Raw genomic sequence first — 25535 nt, forward strand, 5'->3', positions numbered from 1 at the left:
GGGTATTCCCAGTACTGGCTCTGGACCAAGATAGGATGCCGATGATTCTTGCCTAGCTGGCTCATCGGCTTTTTCGTTGCCAAATAATTTAATTCTGTTCCTTCGTGCCAGAGTTCGCAGTTCACCTAGGCATTGCCAGACGATGATCATGTCAAGTTGACATTGCTGAACTTTACAAAAATGTTTAGCCTGTAGTCAGTTGCAATATCATTATTGGTATTTTACGATCGAAAAAAAAACAGAGTCAAAGACGGCTGGGATTGACAATCGATGATAATTTTGACGAGGTCAAGACCTAGGCGTCATTTACTTGGCCTGTACTCTTCGTTATTTTTGTAATATTTTCTTTATATTGAGTAAAAATTATTTTTAAGTAGTGTAGTTTAAAATTCGAGAAAATGTATTTTTTGGAAATAGATTTGTGTATCTGGAAACGTCCTATCCTTTTTTAATTTTTCTCTATAATTAGTGTTGATTTTTGACAAGTTTTATGTCAATTTTTAGTAAATGACGTCCAGAGATTGACCTCGTCAAAATTCTCATCGATTGTTACTCCCCAGCCGCCTTTAACCCCGTTTTTTTTTCGATCAGACGGTATTAGAGTAAGATGAAATCCAATCTATATTATTTTAAAAATGTTTAAATTTTCGCTATGAATATTATAAATTTATTTTGAACTTATTTTAATGAAGGCGTATTTTTTATTGCAGTTGGGCTGTATCCACGGTTATGACCAGACAGAACATGATACCGTCCGAAGATGGCAGTACCATGATCAACTCTCTGATACCACTCTGGGACATGTGCAATCATTCAAATGGAACGGTAAGTGATGTAGAATGTAGAACGAGTGTGAGGGGTTAATCACTGGGACCTTAAAGATTTAATGTGTCTCTTTTTCTTGAGTTATAACTCATCATACATGGGGAGTTCTATTTCCTGTTTTAAGTCGGACAGGGTATTTCCTATCCTCTCTTGATAACAGATATTCTTCCTCCGAGGAGTGGACATCTATCTCCTACGAGGGTATAATAATATATCCTTCCACTGTTGAGGTTTGGCCCTCCGTGCCTTTTACAGTTGAGGAGCTTGTTTCCGGCTGAGATACCCGTGAGGTGGAGACTGGAGGATCTGTCTCCATTTTATCCACCTCCTTAGACCTGATACCGGTGTTGTCCCGAATCTATAATAAAGGATAATGTCTCTCTTTTTCTATTGCCTCCTTGGATTTGAGGTCGTGAAGATAAGTGATTTTAAGTAGTAGTGGGAACTATCGAATGAATACTATCGAAACATTCAATAGTTGCAATTCATTCGAATAATTCGATAGTTAGTAAGAAAACATTCGTTGAAAACTATTCGAATAAAAATTATCGAATAGATCCGTCATCTGCCTTGAAATATTGTATTCTAGTAATTCGGCAGCAAAAACCATTCATTTATAAAATTCATTCATTTATGAAATTCATTTATTCGTCAGGATCGATTATAATAAAATATTAACTGAATTTTAGTTGTCGCCCGGCGACGTAGGTTTCTTTCCGAGAAACCCGACAGCGGTCGGTGGCATTGCTATGAAAGAAGCCGGCATGTTTGATTTTTTGCGGAGTCAGATATAGATAAGGGCACATTATTTTTTTTATTGAGGTGCTAGTATTTACACAGAAAATACATTATGAAGGGCGCTGTTGCCATATTTTGGTATTAGTTTATATTAGCAAAGAATATTATTGTTTGGCTTTAGTTAGTTAGGGATAGTATGTCTATATATTCTGCATTTTTCTTATTACTATTCTGTTGTTACACTGCAATAATACTTGTTATTTTGGATGTAGGAGAATGATTTTTAATGTTTTTAAGCAAAGACTGGTTTAATAAATAATAATAACAGTAATAATTTGTTATACCTATTAACAACAAAATTTAAAATCATTTAATATAAACATTTTTTTTAAGTAGTAGCAAAATATAAACAAGAAATTAGATGTCAAAATTATTTACATTAGATCCTATTTATTTTAAAAATAATATAGTCTCTAAATTTTTTGTGTGTAGCAACGTTGGTTTATTAAATAATAATAATTACAGAACTAATTTGTTATATTAACAACAAATTTTAAAATCATGAAATATAAACATTTATTAATTTTCTAAGCATGCAGTGTAATGGAAGGAAAATATAAATAAAAAATTAGAAATCAAAATTATTTATATTAGGTGCTTTATATTACTACTTAAAAATTATATTTACTTTTACTGGCATTTACTTTAAAAAATAAATGAAATATTTCTTCGCAAAAACTACATGTAAGAGAATTAGCATAAACAAAATACAAACATCGTTAACTTTTTTTTTAAATTGGCACGTATAAAACTTTCAATTTAATTTTCTCACCCCATAGTTTGAGTTCGATAACACCATTTACTTAACCACATTACTTAAATATGATTATTAAGTTCAACTAATTCATATTATTAAAACATCTAAAATACAAATATGTATTTTTAAAATTAATTGTAAGTTCATCTCATCTCTCTTAAAGATTGCTACTTCTCAAAATTTCCCATTAAAAAATAGACCATATAAAATTAAATAATTGAAAGATCGGACTACGGAAAATCACACAAATTTTCGGAAAAATTTTGACCACCTGCACATGCACTCAATCGTCAATAAATAAAATTAAAAAATAACTACTATTTTAGTATTTTAACTATTTTAATAAACGCAAAAATAGCACAGTATTTATACGCCGAAGTTATAAGAATTTGGAAGAACTAATAATGCACTGACGCATACAAAAATCAAACGAATACTAAATTTCATTTATCAAAAGCATTCTATAGTCGTGGCTCAACGATAACCATTTAGTCGCACGGCGAGGTTGTCACATATGCTTTAGTATACAAATGAATGAATGATTTTATTCGAATAAAACCATTCGATAGTTGAAATCATTCATTCATTAACCATTCGATAGTCTAATTCATTCGATAGTTCCCATCGCTAGCTGAGATACCCGTGAGGTGGAGGCTGGAGGATCTGTCTCCATTTTATCCACCTCCTTAGACCTGATGCCGGTGTTGTCCCGAATCTATAATAGAGAATAATGTCTCTCTTTTTCTATTGCCTCCTTGGATTTGAGGTCGTGAAGATAAGTGATTTTAAGATAACTTTATGTACCTAGAAAAGTAATTCCTGGTTCTTTATTCTCGCTGTGTCTGTTACACTTCAAAGGTGAACAAATCACCATTGTAATAAAGTTTATACAAAGTTGAAATTGAATTTCAACAATTTTTCAAACAAAATGATCCCGTTCACTATATTTTTTTTGATTATAATGTTAAATGACATGATATATAATGAAATGACATTAAAGAAACATAAGATAAGTGAAGATTGTTATGTATTAACTTACATTATTATCAATTACAGAATAGAAAGCTGGATAATTTGAATAAAACTGAGTAAACTCAGATTAAAAACGTTGACAAGACTAGAATTAAATATATACTCATATTTTCCTATCGTTATATAAATCGCTGCATTTTATCGAGTTATATAAATTTGGTGTTTTTTGTTCTTTTTAGATTTCGACCGATTACAATCCTCAACTAGATCGCAGTGAAAGTCTGGCTTTCCGAGATTTTAAAGCCGGCGAACAACTTTTTATCTTCTACGGTCCTAGGACAAATTCGGATTTTTTCATACATAATGGGTAAGTTTTCGTTGCTGCTTGTAGTATGGGGCTGATTTTTTTAGCTGAAATCACTTACAAAAGTAGTTATTTTTTATACAAGACGATAAAATGGTATTTTATCGTCGACCGAAAAGATTAATTCGGGAGACGATAATGCAATTTTATCGTCGTGTATAAATGAATATTTTTTTCTATAGCTAGTTACGTTTTAAAAAATATTCAGAAATTATTATTTCAAGGAATTTATTACGAGTAGAAAAAATATTATGCTGGGTTGGCGGTGGTTTCTATGTAATTTGACAAATAAATACAGCTGTCTTTTTAGTTGTCAGTTTTAAATCATGGTACAAAGAATACAAGGTATGATCGATAGCGGCTCCAATTTCGTTCAGTTCGCGCATACCACCTGTGACGTCACTATGAAAATAATGAATAAATAAAAAATAAAGAAAGTTGACAGGAGATCTGCATTTTTTGGGGTTATGGTTAAGAATTGTTTATTTTTAAGACTTTTTAGTTCATTTAATTTAATAATTACTAAAACCAGCAGTTCCAAAATATATTTAAAATAATAATTACCTATTAACATGGATTTGGTCGATAATAATAGGTAAGAATACTAAATTTATTTCTATATTCGGTATAAAATTGTTTATTAGGTTTTTAGTTTGCGATGTTATGGTAAATAATTTTCATGTTCATTGCCTCTGAATTCACATGAGGACAGAGATGAGGTTATCTATGGAAAAGTAACCACAAGAGGAATTATTACATCATTTAAAAAATGTTGGGAAGTTTATTGTTTCCCATCGAAAAGTAGAAAATGCCAATGCAGATGAACGTATTGTAATTATGATAGAAGTAATTCCAAGGGTGAAGTTTATTGTAATTAGTGACCTGTGCTTCTTTTTATATGTAGATGTTTCAGGTTTTGAGAATAAATTGGTTGAACGACACCCAAAATTTAGAGGAAGTATTTGCATACCCAGAATATGCCCATCGAGGATTATATTATAGCTCAAATTTCCTTTAATGGTAGACAATTATTCAATGCAAATTAGCTTTTTAAGTGACTGAAATATTAAATAGTTTACAATATGGTATATCACTAAAAATATATTACTTTTAGGTACAATTAGGGCCCGATACATTTCAAAAAGTAGATTATTTTATATTAAATGAGGTATTGTACCAACAATCAATTTATATTAATAACGGAGATTAAAAAATAACAGAATAAATAGTTCTTTTTTTATGCTACAAAAATAAACTATAGAATACAACAGTATTTAAAAAAATAAATAAAAAGTTATGTCCCGGCCGAGATTCGAACTCCGGTCTCTCGCTTTCTAGCCCGTCTCCTTACGCACTGCTCCACAGTAACTTGCTTAGCGATAATTCAATGACGGTATATAAACAAAAAAACAGGTTTATAACAATATCTTGACGATTTGAACTGGCGCGCGGAACGTGCTGACCAATAGCGCCTGTTATCACCTGTGACGTAGCGACCAACCTGCGCAATATCATACCTTGTATTCTTTGTACCATGGTTTTAAATCAATATTTTTTAATTCTCTTTTGTGTCGATTGCTGATTGAATTGGAGCCAGAAATGGCTCAAAACGAAATAAGTAAATTACCAACAGATATTCAGGCTGAGGCGACAAACGCCATATCCAAACTACTTCCATTTAAATCCCGAATAACTTATGAAAAGGAATACAATTTTTTTCAAAAATGGAAGCAATTAAAAAACGCGCAAGAAGAAATAAAGTTTTTAACCTATCCTCGCTGTTAAAGTATCATTTAATCTACCCTTGCGGTTAAAGTACTACTTTATCTACTATTTTTGATAGATATAAGGCAATTTTAACAGTTGCTATGGAAAAAAAAGAACTTTTTTCTGCTTTAAAACCGTTTCTACACAGATTTAAGAGCATTGAAACATTAGAACACATAAATTTTCGACATATAATAGTGCTTGATTGCATGGTTTATTTTTCGGTCACAATAGCTACAAAGGTATAGGAAATGGCTCAAAAGCAGTAAGCAGTAGCCTGAAAGGTGTAAAAATTGGAAACAAAAAAATACCGTCATGATACGTCTACATACCGGCATAATATTTCCATATATCTGTAAATGCCGGTGGAAAATTAAATTAATTTGTCGCTGACGGCGGCGGCGCGGCGGTATAAACTTAACAATAGCGGTATACTATAATTTAACAGGTGTGCTTACAGCGTGTTTTGATTAATTTTCTCAAAATTAATTTTCCGTGTAACTTTTTTCCGTGAATTTTCCGATATTTTATTATAATAGTTATTCTTCTATTCGAGGCGGAGGCACAACCAACAAATCAGAGATTATTAAAATCTGTCCAGCCATTCTTGAGTTATGGTGTAACTACTAGTTTGATTTATTTATTTCACTTTGATTTAGTCACCTGGTATAATAATATGTAGTGTTTTAAGATACACATAACAATAAAAATATGCGTATATGAATTTTTGTTACAAAATTGTCTTGTATTAGGAATATTATGACCTTCTGGACAATAAAAGACGGTATTATTATTAATATAAAAATATAATATAATATCCACTCAAAATGTTCATAAAAACCATGTTATTGAATAAATAAAATGTATAAAACAAGCAATATAATTGTCCCTTCAAAGTTACTTCCGAGTTAAATAAAGCAGTCATATTTCTTGGCTCTACCTACCCTTTTAAGTGTCTGTCCTTTTTTTTTATTGAAGAGCGTATCCTTTTTTATGACAGACTCGCTCTTGTACAAAAGAGATGACGGCCTTTGAAGGCTAATCAAATTAAGAAGACCTGTTCAGAAAACCTAAAAAAGATACAGGAAGAGCACGCCTCAATTTGTGATACGAATGTTTACCTTGAATTACCTGTGCTGGTCAAAAACTTATTATTTATTCAACATATTATTTATTTTCTTAATTTTTGATTTTTAAGAATTAATTTCAAGTCAATTTTCTTTACACAAATTTTCCACGGTAAGATTTAAAATACACATAAATAATAATGTCACAAAAATATAAATGCATATATAACATATACAGGGTGGCGCCTCTCATACGCCGCGGAAGCTCCAAGGAGAACGGTAGTTTATATCGAAATGAAATTTTGGCAGCGTATGTAGGTTAACTGAAAGTATTTTATAAAAATATATAGAATTATACAGGGTGTCCCCAAAAAAAGTTACTCATCATAGTTGTGTTTTTTCTAATGGAACACCCTATATATTAATTGATTTTCGGATCCTAGGAAAAAAATAAAGGTGAGTTTTATTAAAGAAGCATATACCTAAAATTTAAGGATTTTGACATATTTCACATTTTGTGAAAATGAAGAGTAAATTTTAAATTTCGATAACAGCTACCTAAGTTTTAGTTGACCTTGTATAGCCTGATATTTAATTACAGTAACCCTTGTATGTTAAACCAAATCGAAATTTGACCCGAAAAATTATACAGGGTGAGACAAAATTAATATGGAACATTAGACACTTTTAAAAGCAAGTTACTCCTTTATTTTAAATGGAACACCCAGTATATTTTTCCGGTGTTCGGTGGGGAATTTATATATCTTCAAAATATTATTAAGGTTGCCTACACCTCAGACGCATATTTTCCTAGATATTTTAATTTTCATGATTTTGCGTCAGTAGATCTTTATTATTTGAAAAAAATCTAGGTGGCTGTGTGATATATCTTTTGTTAATTTAACAAAAATTAAAGATTGTAGAGTAAAATACTCAACGGTAATAAAAAGATACAGGTTTAAAATATATTTTAATTATTACAGAATTAAAACGAGATATAAACTTATAATTATGTGACAAAAATTAGCTAGATGAAATCAAATGCTCAAAATGCTTCCTTTCCTGTTAACTGCATAAAATGATTGTCATTTCAAAAGGATCTCTTCGTTTTAAAGGGCATATGTGGAGTGTACAATAATTTCTCTCATGATGTCGACAATAGTTCGTCGAGTTTTTTAAACACTCTCTTTAACATATCCCCATAAAAAAACAGACAGATAAAATCAGGAGGATTTAAGTGTTCTATTAATTGACGAATGCAGTGTGCGTGCATGAATTGTGAAACTAATAGAACCATATTAATTCTTTCTGATGTAGGATAAGATTGCATTTTCGGAAAAGAGTAACATGTTAAGGTGACTAATGTTCAATATTAATTTTGTCTCACCCTGTATAACGTTTTGGACCAAGTTTTAATTTAATTTAAACTACAATAGTTAATTTAACTACATATTAGGCTGTACCGGGTAAATTTCAATTTAGGTAGCTTTTATTGAAATTTAAAATTTGTTCTTCATTTTTAGAAAATGTTAAATATATCAAAAATCTTACATTTTAGTCATATACTTCTCTTATAAAACTCACCTTTATTTTTCTCCCAGAATCCGAAAATCAATTAATATATAGGGTGTTCCGTTACAAAAAACACGACTTTGATATGTAACTTTTTTTGGGGACACCCTGTAGACCTCTCTATATATTCATTCTCCTTGGAGTCTCCGTGGCGTATGAGAGGCGCCACCCCCATCTAAAATTTTAAAATTACATTATGAAAAAACATTATAAAAAAATACACGTTAAAATAAAACGTTATGTGTAGATGGACCTTAATACTTTAAACACATGAAAGAAAAAATAACTTTTTGTAATACCACATAGACAACAAGCAGATGGCATTACAGTCATTTTACTGACTTTTTCCTTAATAAAATTCAGAAATGCGAATAACTCTTCTAACGATTCGTTACGTGTTGAAAATTCTAAGTATATGTACCTACGTATAAACGAAAAAATGCACATACTGCTCCGTAAATAGTTTATAAAATGTAATCGCAAAAATCTGTTATATAAACCGAATGTCGCAAATGGATTTTCTAATGGCATTAAGGCATGTTCCGAATTGGTCAAGATACGGCCGAACGCGGAAATGGAATGTAATCGCAGGTGGTGTGGCGTTACGTTTATGTACCGTTTATGGTGATTTACATATTATTTTGAGAACATTTCAATGTTTATTTACATAAACGTCTAAAAAAGTGGATTATGTATTTATTTTTAGATGTTTTGATATTTGACATTTCTACTATGTTAAAAAATGTCTATACCCAGGGGCGGGAAAGTGAAATAGCAAAAGCGGTTCCACCGTTTCCACGGAAATCTCAAATAAAATAGTTTCAGCCCTAGCCATTAGGTGGTAGTGCAATTAATTTTTAGGTTAAGAAGTTGCTACTAGTTATTGCCAGATGGCGTTAAATCAGAATTTTTTTGTAGTTTCCATAGTTTCCAACGGCCATTGTCATATTATTGTCAAATTTTCAAAAAATATTGTCGTTGTCATAGCGCCAATCCAACGCCAATCATAATATTATCAAATAAATGATTATCAAAATGTTTTTCAAACTATAATTTGTTATATGTGTTTTAATTAGACAATTTCTTTTGTTTGTGGCCCTAAAAATATAATGTAAGTCTTTTATTTTTGCCATCATTTAAGTACCTATTTATATTTACTCCATTTACAAAACTTTGGGCGTATTACGTTGGTCTTGTTTTATTATAATAAACGATGTTTAAATATTTGACTTATAAATAAAAACTTTAAATAATAAATAATATTTCACATGTTTGGCTTTAATTTTATTTAATAATTATATAAATTATACTGTTAAATCTTATTTTTTACACATCACAACGATACTTGTTATTAGTATTATTGAATTTGTGTAAAAATAAGATTTAATAATCAAATTTAATTATTTTAGAGTAAATTCAATAAATACGCTCATTTAAAGAGCCCGCGCTTCGATCCATTTAAAACAAGCCCTACTCAATAGCTAGGTATATTCTTTGTCTATACCTATGTGGGGCGGATTCATCTCTCCAAAAAATCCTCTATGGGTATTTCGCCACTGCAAAAAAATCTACAAAATAAAATAGTTATTTTTTGTAAAAAACACTTCTGCATTAATCCCAAACAGAAACTACTTCTCAGAAGTTAAGTTTACAGATATACAAATTCCTAACGAACAAAAAAACGCTTAAAGGTGCGTATTCATTATCCGCACGAACGAACGAACGAACGAACGAACGTACGCTAGTGGTATGGACGGGGACCGCACGATAGAACCGCACGAGAAGACCGCACGCATTTCTTCATTCGCGCGCCAGTTCAAATCGTCAAGATATTGTTATAAACCTGTTTTTTTTTTGTTTATATACCGTCATTGAATTATCGCTAAGCAAGTTACTATGGAGCAGTGCATAAGGAGTCGGGCTAGGAAGCGAGAGACCGGAGTTCGAATCTCGGCCGGAACATCACTTTTTTTTTTTTTAAATACTGTTGTATTCTATAGTTTATTTTGTAGTATAAGAGAAAAGAACTATTTATTCTGTTATTTTTTAATCTCCGTTATTAATATAAATTGATTGTTAGTACAATACCTCATTTAATATAAAATAATATTCTACTTTTTGAAATGTATCGGGCCCTAATTGTACCTAAAAGTAATATATTTTTAGTGATATACCATATTGTAAACTATTTAATATTTTAGTCACTTAAAAAGTTAATTTGCATTGAATAATTGCCTACCATTAAAGGAAATTTGAGCTATATAATCCTTGATGGGCATATTCTGGGTATGCAAATACTTCCTTTAAATTTTGGGTGTCGTTCAACCGATTTATTCTCAAAACCAGAAACTTCTACATATAAAAAGAAGCAGAGGTCACTAATTATAATAAACTTCACCCTTGGTATTACTTCCACTAATTATAATAAACTTCACCCTTAGAATTACTTCTATCACAATTACAATACGTTCATCTGCATTGGCATTTTCTACTTTTCGATGGGAAACAATAAACTTCCCAATATTTTTTAAATGATGTAACAATTCCTCTTGTGGTTACTTTTCCATAGATATCCTCAACTCTGTCCTCATGTGAATTCAGAGGCAATAAAAATGAAAATTATTTACCATAAACATCGCAAACTAAAAACCGAATAAACAATTTTATACCGAATATAGAAATAAATTTAGTATTTTTACCTATTATCGTCCAAATCCATGTTAATATATAATTATTATTTTTAAATATATTTTTGGAACTGCTGGTTTTAGTAATTATTAAATTAAACGAACTAAAAAGTCTTAAAAATAAAAAATTCTTAACCATAACCTCAAAAATGCAGATCTCCTGTCAACTTTCTTTATTTTTTATTTATTCCTCATTTTCCTAGTGACGTCACAGGTGGTATGCGCGAACTGAACGAAATTGGAGCCGCTATCGATCATACCTTGTATTCTTTGTACCATGACGTCTAAACGCCTTTGATGTACCGACTCGAAGCGGATGGTCGAGCGCACGAACGAACGAACGGCCGCATGCGTTCGGTCCCCGTCTAAATATACCGCACTTTCATTCGTTCGTTCGTTCGTTCGTTCGTTCGTTCGTTCGTTCGTTCGTTCGTTCGTTCGTTCGTTCGTTCGTTCGTTCGTTCGTTCGTTCGGATAATGAATACGCACCTTAAATCTGAAAGCGCACGCAGGCGAACGCCTTTGGTGTACCGACTCGAAGCGGATGGTCGAGCGCACGACCGAACGAACGGCCGCATGCGTTCGGTCCCCGTCTAAATATACCGCACTTTCATTCGTTCGTTCGTTCGTTCGTTCGTTCGTTCGGATAATGAATACGCACCTTAACGTTTCGGAAAGTTTATCTCTTTCCGTCGTCGGAAGCAAAAAAAAAATAGAAAGAATAAAGAAAAAAACTGATATTTAAATTAAACTATTCGAGAACACTTTAATTTTTTTAAAACAGATACGTCTACAAAAACCGTTGACGTTCTGTTAAAATGACATTATATCAAGTTAAACTTCAAAATTAACAAATACTACCTGATAACAATTACTTAATAAGGTAAAAACCAAAAAGGTCTAACTGTAGTATTTTTTACGTCATTTTGAACCAAATTTTCTATATAATTAAGATAAGAAAAAAGTGGCTCACACCCTATAACTATTTTATTTTTTCATATAAAAAACGAGATTTTGTATGTTAGTATATGACTTAAATTAGGATTGATTGACGTATTCAATTGTATTAGGTCACTTCCTGTTTTACCGAAAATGACTACAACTTTGGATTTTGATTTTAAATCACACCCTCGGTATTTTTTTACTTTATTCGATAGAAAATGACACTCTGAATAGAATGACGTATCATATGTCAACTTTTGACATTTTTGCTCAAAAGAAATCTTATTTTAAATTTCAATCTAGAGTGCCTTGGCTGCGTTAGAAACACGAATTCTTAATCAAGGACCCTTGGAAAAATAGATTTGATCGTCTTATATTTTTTTTGTCTTGTCCTGGCCGGTTAAAAGATGCCCAAATCGTATTTTTAATCATATCTTTTCAAATGGAACAAGGGTGGCTCGTTAGCATATTTGGAAAAAACATTTTTTTACGAATAATATGGTACCACACACTTGGTATTTCGAGTCATATTGTCGTTATAAACAGCATGTTACAATTTCAAATAAACCATATGCGAAAATGTCAAAATTTGACAATATGTCATTCCATTTAGAGTGTCATTTTCTATCGAATAGAGTAAAAAAATACCGAAGGTGTCATTTAAAAATCAAAAGTTGTAGTCGTTTCCGGTGAAACAGGAAGTGACCAAAAACAATTGAATACGTCAATCAATCCTAATTTATGTCATATACTAACATACCAAATCTCGTTTTTCTTTATTTGAAAAAATAAAAAAGTTATAGCGGTGAGCCACTTTTGAGACGCACCCGGTATATGTATCTTGAAAAAATATACCTTTTTTTTATTGTTAACTTTACCAAGTATTTGTGTTTTCTAGATTCGTTTACAATGAGAACGAGAACGACCTCTACTGGATCAGATTGGGCATTAGCAAATCAGACCCTTTGCAAGAAAAACGCAAGGAACTGTTGAACAAGCTGGGCATATGGAGTACCGCAGAGTTTTCCATAAAAAAAGGCCCGAGACCTGTAGATGGAAGATTGCTTGCATTTCTCAGGGTGTTTAATATGGACGCAGGTAATACAAAGAAAACAAGAATTATTATTTTAAATATAATGTTTTTGGGTGGTTTGGATTTTTGTTGATTATAGGATTTCTTTTAAAGTAATGCAATTTGATAATATTTTTCGATTTTAAATGAAGAAATAATTAAATCATTGAAACTGATTGTCATTGGATTTAGGATGTATTATTTGATTCTACACAAAATACTCGGGAACTCTTAATGATTGGAACAAATAATTTTTTGCAAAAGAGCCAGGAAGAATCTCTTTTAATTACCTTAAAGTTTGAAAGTTGGGCTTAGATGGCGTTGTTTCGAAATTCTCCAAATAATAGCGATATTTTAAAATTATTTTTGTTGTTTTGTAGACTGGAAAAAATGAAAAAGCGAAATTGTTGTATTCTTAAACGGCCAAAACTACAACCATTATGTGTACAGGGTGGGTCAAATTCGACGCTTTTAAATGGAAACACCCTTTTCTATAGGAGATAGACAAAAACTAATATCGGGGTCTGGAGTTCAATTTTTGTCAAAAACATGATGGTGAGAACCGCATATCGACATCTGTTACCGTTTCGGAGTTACGGGGTGTTTTTCAAAAATATGCATTTTTAACAAATCGCTGTGACTTTTTTGCTATGGAAATTTTTGTATTTTTATGAAAACATTTTCAAAGCACCTTTTACGTAGAATTTAATGGTTTAAGTATAATTTTTTTAAAATTAATAATTTAATAGACCATCTAAAGTAAATAACACATATACAGGGTTGTTCACCACATACGACACGGAGTATTGTAGCTAAACGATTAGATTTTTACAAATTGTAAATTTTGGATTCGTTGAAGGACTATTAGAGCTACAATTTAAAAATATTTTTACAAGATACAGAGTGTCCTAAATAAATAAAAAATATCAAAGTTGTATTTTTTTAAATGGAACACCCTGTATATTATTTCATTTTAGTTTCTACGATTAAAATAAAGGTAATTTTGATTAAGGTTTATCACACTTAAACCTTACCGTTTTTGAAATATTTTGGTTTTGTCAAAATACAGTAATAATTTTAATGAATAATGAATAAACGAACCCAAAACTTTACAATTTGTAAAAATCTAATCGTTTAGCTACAATACTCCGAGTCATATGTGGTGAACAACCCTGTATAGTTTTGATTTCAGGACATTTCTTGTATTTTTAATAATTTATATAAAAAGGCTGAAAAATTAATATTTTTATTTATTTGTTAATATCTCCTAAATTATCGAAATATATTTATTCATATCTTAGAATTATGTAAATTAATCTAAAAGGAAGCCAAAAGTGCTCTAATATACAGGGAGTTCCATTTAAAAATAATTCCGACCCACTAACACTTTTTTTAAACCCTATAGAAGTTAAAATATTTTTCTGTAAATAAATCCTCGTATATACTTTAGGTTCGTACTTTATTAAACAAAATTCTCAAGGTTTTAGGTCGGGAACATACTCGGGAACTCTTAATGATTGGAACAAATAATTTTTTGCAAAAGAGCCAGGAAGAATCTCTTTAATTACCTTAAAGTTTGAAAGTTGGGCTTAGATGGCGTTGTTTCGAAATTCTCCAAATAATAGCGATATTTTAAAAATTATTTTTGTTGTTTTGTAGACTGGAAGAAAATGAAAAAGCGAAATTGTTGTATTCTTAAACGGCCAAAACTACAACCATTATGTGTACAGGGTGGGTCAAATTCGACGCTTTTAAATGGAAAAACCCTTTTCTATAGGAGATAGACAAAAACTAATATCGGGGGTCTGGAGTTCAATTTTTGTCAAAAACATGATGGTGAGAACCGCATATCGACATCTGTTACCGTTTCGGAGTTACGGGGTGTTTTTCAAAATATGCATTTTAACAAATCGCTGTGACTTTTTGCTATGGAAAATTTTGTATTTTTATGAAAACATTTTCAACGCACCTTTTACGTAGAATTTAATGGTTTAAGTATAATTTTTTAAAATTAATAATTTAAGAATTATCAACAGAAAATTTGATTTTTATATGGGACATCCTGTATATTTTTAATTTATTGAAAAGAATTTAAAATTACCTTTCAAAATATAACACACTTGATATTTTGCTCGATTCCTCTGCGAAATATAGAGTATATAAAAATTGGCCCGCTTTAAATAAGTAGTCTTTGAACGGCACCGGCTGTAATGCAAAAAATTCTAGCTGTGAGCATCAATTAAAACGAAAATAATATTTGCTATGAGAGATGCAGAATTTTATAACAATTTAAAATATATTTAACCGAAATCACAACACATTTAAACTATATCTCATAACAATAAAAATAAATAGCAAACCAAGACATGAGATTTTGCTACAGGTGTTCGACATATCGACACTCTTCTGTTATGGACAGACGGGGCAGTTTCAGAAAATTTCTCGCAGAATTCATAAACTCAGTAGGGGTGAAAGATACCCTCTTATAACTGCTAAGTATTTTTAATTCTTGTCTAGATTATACGGAAGAATAAGGAACCTTTATTCTTCCGCAAATATATCCATAGGATTAGATCCATGGGCACAAATCAGGCGGCCTCGACGGCCAACGGCTGAGATCTTGGTTAGCTATCCAATTATTCTTGAAATTGGCTGCAAAAATTTGCTGATAACTTCAACGTTCAGAGGCGGTGCGTCGTTTTGCTGGAATAATATGTTTTCGAGTTCCAATAAGGGAATATCATCAATAAGGGGTCCAAAGCCTACTAGTTAAAAGTGGCGAACTTTTAAAATTCTGTATTTCGAAGGCGATTATAACAAAATATCAAGCGTGCTATATTTTTGGAAAGGTAATTTTAAATTCTTTTCAGTTAATTAAAAATATAGAGGGTGTCCCAAATAAAAAATCATTTTTTCTGTTGATAACTCTTAAATTATTAATTTTAAAAAAATTATACTTAAATCATTAAATTCTACGTAAAAAGGTGCTTTGGAAATGTTTTCATAGAAATACAAAATTTTCCATAGCAAAAAAGTTACAGCGATTTGTTAAAAATGCACATTTTTGAAAAACACCCCGTAACTCCGAAATGGTAACAGATATTAATGTGCGGTTTTCACCATCATGTTTTTGATGAAAATTGAGCTCCAGACACCGATATTGGTTTTCGTCTATCTCCTATAGAAAAGGGTGTTTCCATTTAAAAGCGTCGAATTTGACCCACCCTGTACTTGTAGTTTTGGCCGTTTAAGAATACAACAATTTTGCTTTGTCATTTTTTTCCAGTCTACAAAACAACAAAAATAATTTTAAAATATCGCTATTATTTGGAGAATTTCGAAACAACGTCATCTAGTGGCCACTAGAGCCCAACTTTCAAACTTTAAGGTAATTAAAAGAGATTCTTCCTGGCTCTTTTGATATGAACTACACACAAACATCCCTTAACGATACTATGCTTGTCTTTTGACTTTCAGTATTTACCACCGTTATTCGTTAAAATTAATCGATTATTTCGTCAAGGGGCTGTCAAGCGTAAGGAAGGCTTTTAACGCCAAGGGCTGATCGACGGCGACGCATATGTAAAGGGAACGAATATTTGAGAGCGGTTTCTAATCGTTTGCTAATTACCAAGTTTTAATTAAACCAATTAGAAATAGCGTTCAATGTGTGCTGTAATGTTTTCACTATTATACGTAGTTGGAGAAAATTATTAGGTCGGGAAGTTTGTCAAAGAGACACACAAAAATAGGTTTTATTAAATTTATCCAATGCAATAAAATAATTTTGTTTTTTTGTCTCCTTCTAAATTTGATAATTATTGTATTTCGCTTATTTCTTAGAAATCACTCATTATACAGGGTGGTCCGAACTGTATTCCGGAAACTGCGGCAGCATATTCTGCAGATAAAAATAAGTAAAAAAGTTCGTATAAATGTATGTCCTAAATTGCTTAGTTTCAGAGATACAGGGTGTAGTTTGGTGTGCAAGTGTCGTTTTTATTTCGATTTTTTTTCAAATAATTTCTGAAGTAACGTCAATATTTGGATTAAAATTGGTCTCTGGCAAGGATACTATAGAGATAAGGATAGTTCGATTCCTATCTTCCTGCACTGTCAGTTTTTTTACGTCATCTACTGACCGAGTTGAAGTTTTTTAGGCGCTAAATATTTTAGACAGTGACAGTTATTTTTGCATTTGACGGACGAGCGCACAGTGCGTTGGAAGATAAATTTAGCGGGACAAAAGCGTTTGGTTAGAAATAAGCCAAAAAATGTGTACTGATAAGAATAAATAGTAGACATTCCAATTGATACAAAAATGCATGAATATTCTTTGTATTTCGATACATTTTTATCAACAAAATTTGGTCGTTTTCTGCTCAGCAAGGCAGAGATCATACTAAAACAAAATATTTACAAGTGCTTATACATTTTATTAGAAAGCCAAATTATGTTGAAGATTGCCAAAGGTATGTACTTTTCGACTGTAAGTATATTATTTGTTAAAATCCTTCGTGCCTTTGTTCTGCAGATATCAAACTTTCACTTTTTTTTTCAAATATCGATTGAATGATGTAGATCTTTTGAGTTACCAATAGTTACCAACACAGGTAGTCACAGTCACAGGGAGTTCAAGCTTAACAGGTGAATGCCCAAAAAGATTCATTTCGATCGGATAGTATAAAAACAAAACAACTCCATCAAAAGGCACTGAGTTTAAAAAATTGTCTTAGATACTTACTATATATGAATTTACAATTACCGAGTGTTAAAATTAAAATTAAAATATCTATCTTATTTATTATTTTCAAAATAAAATATATTTTTTTTTTAAAATAAATTATAGAGGGTGTCACAAGATTACAAGTTAATTAAAAAAAACTGTTAAAGAGTTTTTTGATATCACAATTTTATGTATTTGGCAATAGTTTACAATACGGTTTTTGTGTGTCATGTACGAATAATATCATAGTTTTATTATCTTGTATTTATTTATTAATAAATTAAGTTGTTAATAAATAAATAAATTTAACCATATAGTTGCTATATATTAGACCATTTGCTACGTTCTTAGATTTTAAGTCCCAAACATTGCTCTTGAGATTTTGTCCCGCTAGAATAACCATCCGCCGCACTGTGGAGCGCTGGTCAGCGCGTGACGTAGCATTCCACGGCAACTACGACAGCGGCGATTTGACGCGATCGAACAGTCCATTAGAATATATACAGTCCTTGGGTCTCATTGGGTCTCTTGGGTAGTTTTTTGTCATGATAAGTTTGATTTTGAAGTCAATATTACTCCTACTTGTAGGGGGCGCCACCTACATATGCTTTAACTGTTTTGAAGCGTAATAACTTTTCGTCCGTACCTGTATAAATCTACTGAGTGGAAAAATATACATTTCCGTGACTTTTTACGTAAAAAATATCTCTTGGTAAAAATCGCTACGAGCAACCGTTCTCAAGATATTTAGAATAGAAATAGTCAATACATGTCATTATTGACAAAAATAAACACGTTGAGTAGATAGTTATTTTACTGAAATAATAAATTTGGGAAATTTTTATTTTTTTTTTAATTGATCATAAATTTTTCTGCGAGAAAAATAGTGATAAAACAGTTTTTGTTGAACTTTTGGCACAAAAACATTTCAAATTTATGATATCAGTTAATAACTATTTAGTCAACATGTTTAATTTATGTCAATGATGACAGGTATTGATCATTTCGATTTCAAACATCTCGAAAACCATTACTTCTAGCGATTTTTACCAAGAGACCTTTTTTACGTAAAAAACTTCATAAAAGTATATTTTTTTACTCAGTAGTTCTATACCAGTATGGACGAGAAGTTATTATTCTTGAAACCAGTTAAAAAATATGTAGGTGGCGCCCTCTACAAGTAGGAGTCATATTGACATCAAAATCAAGTTTCCCATGTCAAAAAACTCACAGACACCAATCTTCATTCGAATATTGACGTTACTTCATAAATTATTTGGAAAAAACTGAAATAAAAATGAAACTTCTACACCCTGTATCTTCGAAACTAAGCATTTTAGGACATACATTTATACGAACTTTTTTACTTATTTTTATCTGCAGAATATGCTGCCGAAGTTTCCGGAATATAGTCCGGACCACCCTGTATAGACAGGGTGTCCCAATATTCCGTGGACATAGAACTACATACTACGTATTTTTGGAATCTATCTTAAGAACCGTTATTCCGATTTGAATGAAAGTTTGGGTGACTATCTTTTGCTAAGTGCTATAACGTTTGACTTGGAAGGGAGAAAACTACTCCCACCCCTACATAAATTTTATCTACCTGCTTTTTTACACCTTACAGCCGAAACCAAAGCTAGAGGAAATCAGAACGAACAATTTTCAGCTGATAATAGATCAGGACAATACAAAGACTTTCTAAACTATTGCTCATCTCATGAACAGATTTCTTACCTGTAAAAATAAATAAATAACCTAATTAATACTCCGCTTTGCGACGTTCAAATCAGTACCTTAAAATATCTTAGATTTATACTCGCTAGTATCCCGATTTAAAAGTTTGCTTTTGTTTTTAATTCATTTTAGATCAGCTAGAACACTGGCTCGAATCTGACAAATCTTCAGACCTTCAGTACCAGGAGTGCGGTCTTGAAACCAGTCTTGAGTTAAAGTCTTGGGCGTTTCTCAAGGCCAGGCTCAATCTTCTGCTGTCTTCCTACAAGACCACTTTGGAGGAAGACCAAAAACTACTTTCCGCGAAGAAAATTGGGAATAACATGCGGACGGCCATCAAGATGCGACTTTGCGAAAAAACAATTCTCAGAGATTGTTTGAATTACGTCGATGAAATGATACAAAAGTAGATAAGTATGTATTTTGAGTTGTGTATATTACACCTGCATATTTAGAGTATCCGTTATTTACCAAGTTGATCATTTCTCTCCCGACGCCCCCTAAATTTTTAGTTGATTGTCTAAAAGAAAATAACAGATCATTGTAAACCCTTAATATTCACATTAAACTTTGCCCCAAAGACGATTCATTTCCCATACAAATTACATGGGAATTTGCCACCTTTTGCAAATATTTTTTTTTTCTCTCGATCTTGTTCTCTCGCAGCCATGACAATCACATATTCTTGTACAGGGTGGGTCAAATTCGACGCTTTTAAATGGAAACACCCTTTTCTATAGGAGATAGACAAAAACTAATATCGGTGTCTGGAGCTCAATTTTCATCAAAAACATGATGGTGAAAACCGCACATCAATATCTGTTACCGTTTCGGAGTTACGGGGTGTTTTTCAAAAATATGCATTTTTAACAAATGGCTGTAACTTTTTTGCTATGGAAAATTTTGTATTTTTATGAAAACACTTCCAAAGCACCTTTTTACGTAGAATTTAATGGTTTAAGTATAATTTTTTTAAAATTAATAATTTAAGAATTATCAACATAAAATTTTATTTTTTTTTGGGACACCCTGTATATTTTTAATTTATTGAAAAGAATTTAAAATTACCTTTCCAAAAATATAACACACTTGATATTTTGCTCGATTCCTCTTCGAGATATAGAGTATATAAAAATTCGCCCGCTTTAAATAAGTAGGCTTTGAATAGCACCGGCTGTAATGCAAAAAAAATCTAGCTGTGAGCATTAATTAAAACAAAAATAATATTTGCTGTGAGAGATGCAGAGTTTTATAACAATTTAAAATATATTAAACCAACGTCAACGCATTTAAACTATATCTAATAACAATAAAAATAAACAGCAAACTAAGACATGAGATTTTGCTACAGGTGTTCGACATATCGACCGTCTTCTGTTATGGACAGACGGGGCAATTTTTGAACATTTTTCGCGGAATTCATTACTCAGTGGGGGTGAAAGATACCCTCTCATAACTGCTAAGTATTTCTAATTCTTGTCTAGATTATACTGAAGAATAAGGAACCTTTATTCTTCCGCAAATATATCCATAGGATTAGATCCATGGGCACTAAGTCAGGCGGCCTCGACGACCAACGGCTGGGATCTTGGTAAGCTATTCAATTATTCTTCAAATTGGCTGCAAACATTTGCTGATAACTTCAGCGTTCAAAAGCGGTGCGTCGTCTTGCTGGAAAAATATGTTTTCGAGTTGCATTAAGGGCATATCATCAATAAGGGGTCCAAAGCCTACTAGTTAAAAGTGGCGAACTTTTAAAAATTTTATATTTCGAAGGGAATTATAACAAAATATCAAGTGTGCTATATTTTTGGAAAGGTAATTTTAAATTCTTTTCAGTTAATTAAAAATATAGAGGGTGTCCCAAATAAAAAATCAATTTTTCAGTTGATAACTCCTAAATTATTAATTTTAAAAAAATTATACTTAAACGATTAAATTCTACGTAAAAAGGTGCTATGGAAATGTTTTCATAGAAATACAAAATTTTCCATAGCAAAAAAGTTACAGCGATTTGTTCAAAATGCACATTTTTGAAAAACACCCCGTAACTCCGAAACGGTAACAGATATTGATGTGCGGTTTTCACCATCATGTTTTTGATGAAAATTGGGCTCCAGACACCGATATTAGTTTTCGTCTATCTCCTATAGAAAAGGGTGTTTCCATTTAAAAGCGTCGAATTTGACCCACCCTGTACAGAATTAAACGCTCTACAAAAAAGGTCTCTTACAATTTTTCGATAAACCTACTCCTTCAAAAATTATTCACCGTTAAAATTAACCACTCGGTAAATTCCTAAAGCTGGATTTATAAACTCGGGAGTTGAGGTTCAGTTGAGGTTCAGTTGCCGTTCAAAATGTTCAACGCTATGAAATGAACGCTCGCATTTATAAAGTCAGTTGGTCGAAAAGTTGGCAGTTCGTTTTACGTTCAACGGAGTTCAAGAATTCCAAAGCGTGAACCATCCGTGAAGAGAACATTGGACCATTGTTCATTCGACCACTGAACATGATCTTGAGCCCACAAATATCGTACCTCTCGATTTCCTCTCGTTAAGGGTTGAGCTCTCCAGGGGCGTCTGCTTCTTAAGTTGACCTCTCTTAAATCTATTGCGAACAGTGTCAGGACTAACGGTTACATTATGTGTTTCCTGGAGAATTAAACTAAGCTCCGGTGCTGTAAGAGTTGGTCGGCGTCGATCATTTAATTTTAAAAAATGATCTTGCTGAGTGGTAGTAATGCGATGTCGCTCTGTGTGCGTTTCAGCAACATCACCACTTTCACGGTAGCGTGCACTTAATCGCGATATTACACTTTGCGTTGTATTTAATGCTCTAGCTACGTCGATTTGGCGCATTCCAGCTTCGAGCATACCCATGGCCCTTAGCATTTCGTCTCTGTTAAGATGTCTACGCTCCATAATGTCGTTTAATACTAAACAGAGTTATTTGAATGAATTCTGGCCAGTTATCATAAAAACATAGCCAGTACAGGTTAAATTCGAACGATTGATGCTAGGTGCTTTTTATACATTTGACAAAAAATGCACAAACACTTCTGAAAATATCCCAAATTTAGAAATAACTAGTGTGACTACTTCGTTTCAATCGAAGTAGAAAGAATCGGCCTACAAATATGTGGTTGTTTATTCAAAACATTTATTTTTAACTTTAATAAAATGATATCGCTAGATTTTTCCGGTGTGTGTATATAAATACGTAATCAGGACGAATTATTTAAATAAAAGTGGAAGAGGTCCGATTGGAGGTATAATTCGATCATGTTGGTGAAGATGAATTATTGCTCGTAAATCCAAATACACATGGGTCTAAAACATCTAGAACCGTTTTTCAAGATGCCGTTTTGTTATTATTTTATTTCTTTGGCCTACAAATTTCTACTTGTCTTGGGGAGTGCTTCAAGAAAAAGTAATGACACAAGACACAAAAGTACGAAAAATCCAACGGAGAAGAAGGTATTTTTAAGGATTCACAGTTCTTAGTGTTTGTAAATAGAATTTTGGCTTTTGCAATGTCAGCTGTAGTGTTAATATGTACCAGACAGCCCAGGCATAGACGTCCTTTATATAAATACGTATTTTACTCATTCTCAAATATCATGAGTCCTTGGTGCCAGTATGCAGCTTTAAAATATGTCTCGTTCCCCCATCAAGTTTTAGCCAAACTATTCCTGTGATGATAATGGGTAAAATAATTTCCAAAACCAAATACGAATTTTACGAATATGTGACTGCCATTATTCTGTCTGTGGGAATGTTATTTTTTATGTTAGATTCTGGGAATGATAGAGCCACGAGCACAGTGACATTTTGTGGAGTTATTTTGTTATGCTCTTACATAGCTTTTGACAGTTTTACCTCAAATTAAGGGAAATTATTTAAAACTTATGAAATGAAACCCATACAAATGATGTGTTTTGTAAACTCTTTTTCGTGTATTTTTACACTAGTGTCTTTACTACAACATGGAGGTCTTTTAGAATCATTTAAGTTTATGTTTGCCTATCCACAATTCATAGTTGACGTAACTATTCTGTCAGTTTGCTCAGCTTCAGGACAAATGTTTATATTTTGTACAATAGATACATGTCTATCTGTGTTATTAAGTTGTATAATTTACCATCATCAAGTAAATATTATCGGTGGAATAGGATTGTTTTTGGTGTTCTTTAGTATATTATTAAAACTTTATTGTGGGTACAGAATTAAAATGATCAAATACCAAAATTCCAACCTCATAAAAAACTAACACAGGTAATTTTAAGAATGGAGATTTGAATAGTTTTTAATTAGATTTTGAATAAACAAAGCTTTAAAATTGTCAGAAAACTATTAAGTTTAGTATACATTTTTATTTTGTGGCAATTCCTATGGAATTTAAATGGGAAATTAATCGTCTTTGGGGTAAGGTTTAATGTGAATATATTAGGGGTTTATAATGGTCTGTTATTTTTTTTAGACAATAAACTAAAAATTTAGAGGCCGTCCGTCGTGAGAGAAATGATCAACTTGGTAAATAACGGAGATCCTACTGCATATTGTAAGACGAATTACCACTTACTACTCACAAAAAAACCATATGGTTTTTCTCCTAGAAGTAAAACAATATGGCATATATATCCAGTATTGAGCTGTCAATGTGTAAATTTATTTACCCTTTTTGATCTCTGTACGAGTTCTAATATGAAAACATTAAAATCTACTTGTGCTGTATTTATGAATAATTCTAATTCTTTCCTACTGCATATTGTAAGACGAATTACCACTTACTACTCACAAAAAAACCATATGGTTTTTCTCCTAGAAGAAAACAATATGGCATATGTATCCAGTATTGAGCTGTCAATGTGTAAATTTATTTACCCTTTTTGATCTCTGTACGAGTTCTAATATGAAAACATTAAAATCTACTTGTACTGTATTTATGACTAATTCTAATTCTTTAAAATAAAAATGCTTATAAAGTGTTTAGCCCAGTTTTACAAAAACGATTGAAGAACTTTTGAATATAGTGTGTCCTCCATTTTTGTGTGTTTTATGAGGTTTCTTGTTTATGAGATACAAAGTTGCAGTTTTTACGTTAGTGTGCTATTTTTTATGAAACTAAAGATGCTACATACAGATTTGTCCTAGCCTTCTTAGTTTCTGAAATACAGGACAAATTTGAAATTGTTGCATTTTTTGAGTCTCCTCGTATCTCGCTTATCTCATAACTTTGTACTAGCTTTGTACCTCATAAAACACATCAAAATGAGACACCCTGTACGTACCTTCTGTTTCAATGTACATGAATATTATAAATTGGCATTTTTAAATGTTTACAATACTGCTTTAGTCTGTCCAAGAGTTTGTTTAGAGTATCCCTGACACTGACACATGTGTCTGTCATTTTAATTCACAGGCAAGCTGTATTTTGTGTCATTTTTTTGGATGTCATCTGTCAAAATCTTCCCTGATTCGTTGGACAGGATACAAGATGATCTGTTAATTTTTTTGATGATATTTATTAGACACCGAAGAAAGCTTGGCCACGGTTTACAATACTGCTTTAGTCTGTCCAACCAGAGTATCCCTGACACTGACAGTTGTGTCTGTCATTTTAATTCACAGGCGCACTGTATTTTCTGTCATTTTTTTTGGGTGTCATCTGTCTAAATCTTTCCTCAATCGTTTGACAGGCTATACAAGATGATCTTTTAATGTTTTTGATGATATCTTATTTATTAGACACCGAAGAAAGCTTGGCCATGGTTTACAATACTGCTTTAGTCTGTCCAACCGGAGTATCCATGACACTGAGAGTTGCGTCTATCATTTTAATTCACAGGCGCACTGTATTTTCTGTCATTTTTTTGGATGTCATCTGTCAAAATCTTCCCTGATTCGTTGGACAGGCTGTACAAGATGATCTTTTAATTTTTTTGATGATATCTTATTTATTAGACACCGAAGAAAGCTTGGCTATGGTTTACAATACTGCTTTAGTCTATCCAACCGGAGTATCCCTATCACTGACAGTTGTGTCTATCATTTTAATTCACAGGCAAGCTGTATTTTCTGTCATTTTTTTTTGGATGTCATCTGTCAAAATCTTCCCTCATTTGTTTGACAGGCTATACAAGATGATCTTTTATTTTTTTTATGATATCTTATTTATTACACACCGAAGAAAGCTTGGCCATGGTTTACAATACTGCTTTAGTCTGTCCAACCGGAGTATCCAT

General features: G+C 31.9%; 1 protein-coding gene and 1 pseudogene across 2 annotated transcripts in view; both read left to right on the forward strand.

Annotated features, from left to right (window-relative positions):
* The window catches only part of LOC115874529 (actin-histidine N-methyltransferase), a 76218-nt gene that overhangs the window by 48626 nt on the left and 2057 nt on the right, over positions 1-25535 (forward strand). Inside the window, exons 4-7 of one of the 2 annotated variants that reach the window (XM_030889698.1) lie at positions 711-825; positions 3592-3719; positions 12650-12849; positions 19422-19703. In XM_030889698.1, coding sequence (XP_030745558.1) covers positions 711-825; positions 3592-3719; positions 12650-12849; positions 19422-19699 — 721 coding nt within the window. In that variant the 3' untranslated portion in view covers positions 19700-19703. Of the gene's footprint in view, positions 1-710; positions 826-3591; positions 3720-12649; positions 12850-19421; positions 19863-25535 lie in introns of those variants that run through there. The other variant, XM_030889697.1, reaches the window with a different exon arrangement.
* On the forward strand, positions 22036-24232 carry LOC115874464 (annotated as a pseudogene).

This window comes from Sitophilus oryzae, unplaced genomic scaffold (genome assembly GCF_002938485.1).
Source record: "Sitophilus oryzae breed Bouriz unplaced genomic scaffold, Soryzae_2.0 scaffold_1297_pilon_pilon, whole genome shotgun sequence".
NCBI lineage: Eukaryota > Metazoa > Arthropoda > Insecta > Coleoptera > Curculionidae > Sitophilus > Sitophilus oryzae.